A 10,993-nucleotide genomic window follows, 5' to 3' on the forward strand; every position below is an offset into this window, starting at 1 on the left:
CTACGATAATATGCTCTAATGACTTTTTACGAAGAAGTGATCGAATTATCTACTAATAAAACTTATATCTTAACATCCTTCAAATAAATATTAATCTTAGAATTTGATTGTCTATATTTACAAGTGCAAAAAGTCAAAATTAAACATCTATAATTATATAGTTAAAGAGATTATCTTAAAGCATTAGTGCAGAATCATCATTATTGATCCATAAAAAAACACATTTCAAAAAATAATCAAAATGCTTTATAAGTATCTCAAATATTCTCTATTTTTAAATAAATAAATAGAAACTATCAACTAGAAATCATGTAACATGTTGTTAAAATAATACCTTGAGTACACTCTTTTGTAATCAAATATCAAGTTGTTTTATACACACTCTGTGATATCCCCATTTTAATATATAAATTAATTATACATAAAGAATATATAATATTAATAATCGATAATATTATAATTATATTATGATATAATTTATAATATTATAATAATCATATATTATATTATATAATTTATAATTAAATATTATATAATTGTAAGTATTAATTATAAATATAAATATATCTATGAATATTACTATATATTAGATATTTATATGCCATAGATAATTAGTACATATCCGTATGACAATAATATGTGATATTATATCTTTGTTATATATTAAAATAATATTTAATTAAAAAGATTTATATATTGTTATAATCTTATATATAATTAATATTAATATATAATCATATATAATTAATATTAATCTATATATAATAAATAGTTATTATTAATATATAATATAATTATTAATATACTATAACTATTATTATGAAAAGAGGCGACCCTTTGAAAAAAAAAAAATATATATATATATATATATATATATATATATATATATATATATATATATATATATATATCACACAATCAAAAGGATATCATATAGAATCATAAGAAATATTATCAAATCGATATAAGTAAATGTTAATCTGAAGATGCCCCAAAAACAGGACATTACAAGTGGTATCAGAGCCACTTTCTTTCCATCCTGTGTTGAAAGAGAAACCAAAACGTAGACATAAAGCTATGGGAAGCCACTTGTAAATTAATGAATTGGAAGATCTTATTTATATGACAGAAACTTCTATTTTGAACACCTGAATCATCATTAATGTCTCTCAGAGTGTGTGCTCCATACCATCAATATCTAAATGCGACTCAGAATTGGGAATCTTTGCTGGTGATGTATATTTTGAAATATATGGTGTGTGATGAAAATATGATAAGCAGTGGGTGCGATAACCAACTGAAATTGCCGCAAAAAAGTGAGAGTGCCAAGAGGAATTGTGATTCAAGAAATCTGTACATTAGAGCAGTAATAATTGGTAGGCTGCAAGTTAGGGCAATAAACCACAATAATGAATTTGGCTCCAGCAGATTCTCATTTTTTTAGCAAATGCACATGATTTGGACAACAGCACTCCTCTACATGTGGCTACTATAATGGTGAAAAGGTAAGTGAATAATATCAAGAAAGGCCTAATTCAAATCAAGTATAATAGGAGGAGATCTCGAGAAATAAGAGAGAAGTACACCCCACCTTGACATTGAATATGGACATGTTAGATATTCTAGAGTGGAGCACCGAGCAGTCACCGTAGGGGGAGAAAAGAAGTAGACAAACATTAATTGCATTTATAGTAGACATCACTGTCTATTCGCTTAGTTTATACTAGTTGCAATTATTTTCAAGTCAAGATTGTTGTCTGGTGAAGAACTTCCATAGCCTTGGTTGTTGGCAAGTTATAGTTGATTGAAAGTATTGAAGCTGCCAACTATAGCAATAACTATAGAAGTCTTGAGGAAGAAGCCATCATCTGAAGGAAGCCACAAGCATAATCAAAACAGTTTGCCAATTAAAAGTTCAACTCCAACCATTCAGTAAGTCTAATTGCAACGAATATGGAGCTCCACAATTAAAAGTTTAATCGCAACAAATATGGAACTTCACAATTAAAAGTTAAATCACTAAAAATATAATGTGCACAATTTGATATGTATGACTGCATTAATGCAACGTCTCTATGTGCAATTACATCAATTACAGAGCAAAGTGGGTGGATATGTGAATGTGTCCACTGTCACCTCTCTTCATAACTGTTGTGCTCGTTTCAGTTTCTCAAGAATACCGCAGCCAAATATCTATCAAACTCTAATCTTAGATTTGATCAAAAATTAGTTCAAATTCAGCATTGGGAGAAGGAGGTAGAATTTACCTCAATATTGGACCAGCACAATATTTGTGCTGTTTACGGCGAGCAGGGACCCAAGTTGCCCTCGTGCAAAGCTGTGCATTACTAATGAAAAGAATTGACCATTCTGATATAGAAGGTGGAATTAAAAAATAATAAGGTATAAGAGTCAATTGGAAAAGAAGAAAGGGAAGAAATAAATGCAAGAGCTACTATCATAAATAAACGAGCTTGGGTCTGTACGAGGTTGGCGGCCCACTACAATACCATATATGACATTAAATATGGAGAGACATCCAACACATTGCAAGCAATAAAATCCACAAATTAAATAAGGTAAGGAACTTAGATGATGACTATTACGTACTTTCAAATTGCTACTTCATTGCGAAAGGTAAGGAGGTAAGTTATATGTCTTTTTCATAAATTGTTATCATATGAAAAAAAAATTTAACACAAGATATAGTTATTAGTATCTTTTTGATTATTGACATATTTTGGTATTGATGAATATTGAATAATTTAACACCTCCTATCAATATTTTAATTGAATAATTATAATAAAATGAGATTGATGTTTAAATTGATAGGAAATAATCGATTTATTATTATTATTATCAAATATGATATTTATGATTAAATAATTATTGAATAGAGTTAAGTTTTCAAAATTCTAATTAATTGAATTTTGAGTGAGATTAGTTTTCAATCATTATAAAAAATATTTAAGGTCATTATCTTCTAAGATAAGGTAAGGCTTGCGGTGGAATGGGGTAGGTGACATCACACGAGGTACTGGATAAAGCCTACAAGTACGGGGTAAGGCCTCGGTGATGGAACATCTCAGGGTACATCATACAAAGGCGCTATCTTAGAGATGATGGTCAGAGAGAGATAACAATAATGAGGGAGAATGGTGAGGCCCACTAATTGGGTAACAGGGCACCCCATTATGGTTTATCCTCCTATAATTGAATGATAAGATTAACTATCTGATATTTCAAAAATTATGCTTTAAAAGACTTCTTATTGGAAAATAGTTGATAGAATCACCTTAGGATCATGATTCTCCAAGTCGAGATAAGGCCTACGGTGGAATGGACTGGGGGACATCACGTGAGGTATCGGATAAAGCCTACAGGTACCGGGTAAGGCCTCGGTGATGGGACATCTTAAGGTACATCATACAAAGGCGCCTTCTTGGAAATGATGATTGGAGGAAGGTAATGATAATGAGGGAGAATGGTGAGGCCCACTGGTTGGGTAACAGGGCACCCTATTATGTTTCCTCCTCCCATATTTAGAAAATGATGAATTAATAAATGGATTGAGACCATAAACACCCTATCAGGGGATTGATTTATATATAATGTGTACTAATGATTTTTTTGATTGTAGGTTCACAATTAAGGAAATGCATGATGTGTGTCTTATGTGTTTGCATCGTGTTTGCTCCGTGTCTTCATCTGTCTACATCGTGTTTGCTTCGTGTTTTCATTCATTGAGATGTATATTTCATAAATATTTTAGGACTTTGGTATACAAATATGTTTGTATCTATGATGGAGTTTGTATGTGAATGATTTTGCTTGAGGACAAGCAAATTCGAGAGGGGATGGCTGTGATATCCCCATTTTAGTATATAAATTAATTATACATAAAGAGTATATAATATTAATAATCGATAATATTATAATTATATTAAGATATAATTTATAATATTATAATAATCATATATTATATTATATAATTTATAATTAAATATTATATAATTTTAAGTATTAATTATACATATAAATATATCTATGAATATTATTATATATTAGATATTTATATGCCATAGATAATTAGTACATATCCATATGACAATAATATGTGATATTATATCCTTGTTATATATTAAAATAATATTTAATTAAAAAGATTCATATATTGTTATAATCTTATATATAATTAATATTAATATATAATCATATATAATTAATATTAATCCATATATAATAAATAGTTATTTATATAATAAACCCTATTAATATATAATATAATTATTAATATACTATAACTATTATTATGAAAAGAGGCAACCCTTTGAAAATCCATATATATATATATTGAATATCACACAATCAAACGGATATCATATAGAATCATAAGAAATATTATCAAATTGATATAAGTAAATGTTAATCTGAAAGATGCCCCAAAAACATTACACACTCAACTTAGCAACACCTATTTAGATCTTGCATTCACCTAGTTTATCATACTCACATTAGTTTTTAATTCATTCTTAAGGTAGCTTCACAACAACACAAAATATATTGAACTTTTAATTCTTGTGTAGAAATTCTAATCCTAATTTATAGCACAACATTCATTTAAATATAGGTTACTAAATAGGCAAGTTATACGTACTAAAGAGAAAATCATATTAGAGATATACTATAGACAAAGATATATGATAACATCACAAGGAAGATTTTATAATAATCTTGTTCAAACACTCAAATTCTAGGATTTATTCATCCAATATTCTAACAAGTAGTCCTCTTTAGGTTGAACAAAATGAGTTTTTGACACTATTAAGGGAGGAAAATATAGGCACAGAAAAGAAAGAGTTGGGTTACGGCTACACCAATTAGAATAAAAATGAGTTTGATATTACCTTGGCTGAATTGATCCAAAAACTAAAGGAAAAAGGAAGACAGATGAGCACAAACCTTCTAGAAAGGTGAGAAACAAGATCCTCTTCTTATGTTCGGCATATATTTGACCAAAGTAGAAGCTTCAGAGCAAATTTTGGCCTAATGCCTCTAACACCACCTCCTAATATGGGTCTAGATCTAGTGATAATGAAGCAAAAATCTTTAGGTGGTAGATCTTAGATGGTATTTTCTTCTAATATGGATATATTGACCAAATCATTAGATAAAAGTACATTATTAAACACAAAAACCATAATCATAATTATTTTTAGTTTAATAAATCTACTTTCAATTTTAATATTGATACTAAACCTATTATACTTTAATATAATATTTATTATATAACTTAATTATAAACACAAAGAATACCTTAAATTTTAAATATAACTCTCTTAACATTTCCTCATGTAAAAGAAAGGAAATTTTAAAATTATATCTCTCCCCACTAAATCTGTCTCTATAATCACAAATTTTAGAGACTTATTATTTGATCTGTCAATGTATATTGTTGTTGAAAGTGGTTTCTCTACAAAATAAGAACAATTCTTTAATAAATGAGAGATCTGATAGTTTATTGCCCACCTTAAAAAGAAAAAGCTGTAGCAACAATTATCTAATCGGAATAATATAAATTATATTGTTTCAAAACTCTTTTTGAAAAGACGGATGAATCCATCTTTTAATACATGATTTTTATCAGTTGTATACAAACATACCGGCCGATCTCATGAACGAAATGGGCGATCTCGCAAGACATGGCATATACTCTCAAACAAACTTCTACATTTTATTGATTTCGCCACATCATCCTGGAAAGTCCCTTTTAATGTTGCCTGCAATAAAGCATGAAAATGATGCACCTAAATTAAAAAAATCCTGCTATGGGGAATTGACCTTCAAATCTGCATGGAGTCTATCAATAATAGTAAACGGGTAGTGATTGAAAGTGAAATAAATCATGTTTGACCAATCTGAGAACGCCATGCATTGGCTCTCTCAAATCCATTTCTGCCCAAATGATAATCTTGAATCGTTTGCACTATCTCTTGTCTGCTGTTCATCACAAAGGGTCCATGTTGTACCACTGGTTCATTTAATGGCTGCCCTCCAATTATGACAAATCTGCAGGTCTTTTTATCAACATTATTGTTCCACACACTCAACCCATCTCCACTGCTCAACAAGAGTGTGTGATGAGCACCCACTGGCGGTGAATTGGGAGCACCAAATGTGGCCTCACCATCCAAGACATACACAAATGCATTCCAACTCTCTGGAATTGCCTGATGAAGAATAGCATCTGTCTCCATTGTGAAATCCAAATACATAGTGGGAGTTCTGGTATAGACAGGAGATTTGACGCCCAAAGCTTCTCCTGCTATAACCGCCGCCTTCACTCCATCTTTCTCTACTTTGGGTATGTCTTTCCCTTGAAGTTCTTGATACTTAGGCTCAATCCTGACCAGCATAAAAAACACTAGTATTATAAACATGAAAATACTCTTTTTAATGAAAATGTTATGAATTTTGAGGTTGTAAGAAGGAACTCACATCTTGTCTTTGGCAGCGAGATTAACCCACAACTGCAAACCATGCTGTACTCCTGCTCCAGCTGGCATTTCGCTGTGGACAATACCCCTGCCAGCGGTCATCCACTACACAGCAATAAAAGAGCCATCAGTAGATGAGTATCACAGAAAAGAGAAAACCATTAGCACTATGATGGTAAATGTTATAGGGGGGGACTAGGACATATTCAAAACCTGCAGATCACCAGCCTTGATAGTGCGCTTATGTCCTACAAAGTCCTCATGAGTAAAAGCTCCCTGTATGTCAAAAGCAAAACAAAGAACGTATTTTCTTAGAAAAGTTGTAGACCTCTGGAGCAGATCTGGAATCTTGAAAAGATAATTTCAACAATCTATATGTTGATTGCAGTTTGATTTTTGAAATATTTAATAATATCAAATTTACTTAACATCAATGTTTTGAATCAAATGTATATATGATCCATCATGGAAACAAGAGGAAATCTATCAACAATTAATCTCACTTCCCCAAACCACTAGCTCGTCCATTTCATGTTTAACTAATAAATCTATTTCCAATCTTGATGCTCTTAGAAAGGGGGAAAGAAAGGATGGTACCTCCAGCATGTATGTCACTGTCTCGAAACCTGCCCAAAACATATTATCGAATCATAAATTATGGTGAAGAGAGCAAAGAAAATAGAACCGAAAGATGAAAAGATCCAAACATACAAATATAAAAATACCTCTGTGAGGATGGTCTGGAAAACCAGCAGGAGCACTTACTGCAACACCCATACACAGTGACACACATATTTGACTTGTTAGATGAAATACAAACATACTTGTTACCAAATAATAGTTTTGGGTAGAGACCAACCAACCTGAGAATTCATCCAGTAACAAAAACGGATCCAAAAACTTCACCTCTGGTCTGTTCACAACATTAAAGAACAAATGAATCCAGAGACAAGAATAAATGAATGACTGATTCTAATGAAGCAATAAAATGTCTGAAAATTACAATACTAATAAATTTTCTTGAAAAAAAATAGAAAAGTAGGGTAGTAATTGAAACCTGCCAATACTACGCCTGACAATGGCACCATCTCCTTCGTATTGTTGCCTGGCCAACACCTTCTTTGCCACAACGCGTGGTTTTAAAAAGGTAGTCATGTTACAATATTCCCAACTTTTCCCTTTTAAACAATGAGATATGTTGCAGTTGAATAATGAGGTTCACAACTGGTCACGCTTAATAATGAGGGCGGAGGCGTAAGGATAAAGAAGAGGTCCTCCCAATTTATAAGGCTTTTTGGTTTCCGCGAGCTTGCATGGCGGTGCAATCGTAGTTGGTGACGGGAGAGTGATGTAATGCTTACGTGATCCTAAATGCTGACGTTAGATGTACGTAACAATATAGGGTGCATGTGGTGTTTCTTTGTACAAATCTCTCCACAAAAGATTCCGAATGTGGTGTGCTTTCACATAAAAACTTAATTGCTTTGATCGACGTATACTCTACTGCCTTTTGACTTGACTGCTAATTAGAAATAATTAGTAATACGTTACAAGAATTGACGGCTAATTTGTATTTCCATCCGCGACAAAAATATAAAGACAACTCGTTCAAAGAATGGTAAAGAAATGGGGGGAGGGAGTGGGGGTGAGGGTGACGTGGTCATCGTCGTCATGGTGCCTCGTTCTACTAAACCCTAAAAGGGTTTGTCCCGCCATCACCATTATGTTCTACACTTATTCCTTGTCCTAAAAGAAATTGAAAACTTCCACTAAAAGTCAAGTCGATTTTTATTGCAAAATTGTTATGGACAATATAAAAGTTAAAAAGTAAAATAACTAATACTTGTACATGTAAGAGGTTCAAGGGATAAGTCAATAGAATATTTTATGAATATTATCATTGTATGAAATTTCATAGATCACTAAAAGGTTCAAGATAATTTTCTTATGATATATAAGATTGTTGGTCATGAAACAATAATGGTTAGGATGGTCCAAAAGTGCTTAACAACAAAGGTATTTGTGAAGGTGAATAGTAGTTTATCAATATAATTGTAAATTGCCATTAGAAGCATCCAAAATGTTTGATAGATGTATTGTATGTAAGTAAAAGTAAGTGTGCCAAATTTGATAATACTATGTTTTTATATGGGTAAAACTTACGAATCCCTACTTATTTTAATCCGAGCACCACATGTTATAATTAAGATCAAAGACAAATTGTAGAAGATTATTTGAAGTAGGTCTTTGCTTAAAATCCCCAACCTGTTGAGACTGTTGCAATCTGAGCAAGAAATATGCTACAAATTTCTATTCAAACTTTTCTACCATGGAATACATAGATCTCCAAAGGCAGATAATTTCAATGATAAGGAAATTTTCAGATTCACATGAGGAATAAACCCACCCCCAAGAACTTGATCTACGCTCCTAAGAAAAAGGGTTGGTCCTTGTACATTTTCTCTATTGTAGGGATACTCTTAACTCGTCTAAGGTGGAACGTTATAGTAGCCTTCCTATTATGAATATTTGGCTTACAAACTTAGAGGAGAGAGGGCTTGTTTAGTGGAGAGATGGGCATTGATCGACCAATCGCTACTACTTCATCATCACAAAAAAAAGATTTTACTAAGAAGTTTACTTATTAGGATGTCAAGGTAAGTGTCAAATGATTATGGAAAATGATAGCTGTTGACTAAATAAGATGATCAAAGATTAGGCTTTACAATGGTTTGATAATTCAACAATTTAAATTTGTGAAAGAATTATGATTTCCTTTGAGTTGAATTTTAAAAAATTATGAAAACAATCTTAAAATCACAAGTCTAACCTTATTAATTCTTTATTAGTTAAATAAAACAAATGAAATGTGATGTTTATTCCATAAATCCTATATGTAAACAATGAAGAAAGATCCCAACATTAATCAACATAAATATGTAAATAATGGAGAAAGATTAGAACAATGTGTAGTCTATTGATAGAAACTCCATTACATATTTCTAAGCATAGGTTACCAATTTTTATTCCAATAAGAGATCTCGGGTGACCATTAAATATACACCACTGCAAATATTACAACACAGGAGAATGTTTATAAATCTGACTTAGACCTTTGTACATTACACAAATGTGATAGATTTGAAGCACAAACAATGAAGTTTGACATAGTAAAGAGACAATAGGGTATATATAGATATGGTCACATTAGACTTATCTATGTAGATCAGCCCATCTATTTTTACTCATAAATGAGCCCATCTGCTCTTTCAATGTCTTGATCAATTTCAACAACTTCTAGTAGCTTGTGGTCTCTCAGTTGCCTCTCAGCTTCTTTTAGTAATTCTTGAGAGACATTTCTAGCATTGTTAGTTCTGGATGCCTCGTGCACTCTCTTAATTTTTTTAAATTCATTGTCGGCAACCATACTCACCATTTCGACCTCGAAGTCGAAAACTTGAGTCACATCAATACTATTGGGCTATTATGTACTTGAACTCTCCACAAAGCTCATTAAGTCCCAAGCTTGCTTGTAAGGTTTTATAGCCTCTTTCTTTTGATCATCTCCTTCTAGCTGTTCGATGATGATTCTGAGCAACGATACTACTGCCCTCTTCCACCAACACTCATTCATTGTAGGAAAATAGTCCTTTACCAGCTTTACAAGTGGTAAATCTTCATCTGGCTTAAGTTCAAATCTTTCCAGCCCCTCGCCTCTCTCCCTTGCTATGTGAGACTTTATTTCCCTAAAGCTTGCACCCTTTCTCCTATAGTTGTTGCATGTAGTTTGCGATATTGAATACACCACAATTTTTCATTCACACACACTCTTTTTTTTTGCAAAAGCTGTGATTTGTTCTATTTTTTCAGTAGTTGGACCTATGTAGTGGTGGATACACATATATTGGAGTATTGAGAAATGAGTGGTTTTTCATTGGTGTTAGAAAATTGAGATGAAAAAGGGGGATAACACATCATCATACCACTTACACAGTTGTGCTTTGTTGCTAATTAACACAAGATACATTTTCAAATCACCCTTGTGTAGAAGTGTGGAGGAAATGGGGTGAATTAAGGAAGAATTGAGAGGAGAAAATGATGGTGTCATGAGGCCTGCCTTCCTTTCCATCACCCTTCTTTTTTTCTACCTAAGTATTTAATTTAAGATGCATCATGATCAATCAACCTTACAGAAGGAAAAATCCATTCCTAGTTTTTTCATTAAATAATAAATAGAAAATTAGTACAAATGTTTTTTTATGTGCTAAGTGATGTGTCAGAGAGTCAATAGACATTCATACATGATGAAAGTGTCATAAATGAAGAATCTTAAGACTTAGTCATTTGTGGAATATTTGAATGAGCAGAAGGATAACGAGGAGCTAAATAAGGCACAAACAGTGGAGAATTGCACATGATGTGGAGAATCTCAGTCGATGTTCATAAGACTGAGTCATTAGCAGACTTAGTCTTACACAATTGCTTGTAAATGATA

At 31.9% G+C, this 10,993-nt stretch overlaps 1 protein-coding gene across 1 annotated transcript; it reads right to left on the reverse strand.

Annotated features, from left to right (window-relative positions):
- Positions 1–5,557: 5,557 nt before the first annotated feature.
- Positions 5,558–7,754, reverse strand: LOC149557245 (pirin-like protein). The gene is made up of 7 exons (XM_089831959.1): positions 7,556–7,754; positions 7,362–7,411; positions 7,224–7,262; positions 7,096–7,124; positions 6,712–6,774; positions 6,500–6,603; positions 5,558–6,406 (listed from the first exon to the last, which is right to left on the reverse strand). Exons 1-7 carry the CDS (start codon positions 7,651–7,653, stop codon positions 5,905–5,907), a joined length of 885 nt encoding a protein of 294 aa, XP_089688085.1. The 5' UTR covers positions 7,654–7,754; the 3' UTR covers positions 5,558–5,904.
- Positions 7,755–10,993: the final 3,239 nt, after the last annotated feature.

Source organism: Cupressus sempervirens, chromosome 5 (assembly GCF_028749045.1).
Source record: "Cupressus sempervirens isolate cs-2001-9-10 chromosome 5, ASM2874904v1, whole genome shotgun sequence".
NCBI lineage: Eukaryota > Viridiplantae > Streptophyta > Pinopsida > Cupressales > Cupressaceae > Cupressus > Cupressus sempervirens.

Bases quoted from the DNA above. Each gene is read 5' to 3' on its own strand.
- LOC149557245 (XM_089831959.1), bottom strand. From the start codon at position 7,653: ATGACTACCTTTTTAAAACCACGCGTTGTGGCAAAGAAGGTGTTGGCC. The intron at 7,125-7,223 runs GTATTTTTATAT...TGTTTTGGGCAG, and splicing joins TCCAGACCATCCTCACAGAG to GTTTCGAGACAGTGACATAC. The intron at 6,604-6,711 runs GTTTTGAATATG...ATTGCTGTGTAG, and splicing joins TCAAGGCTGGTGATCTGCAG to TGGATGACCGCTGGCAGGGG.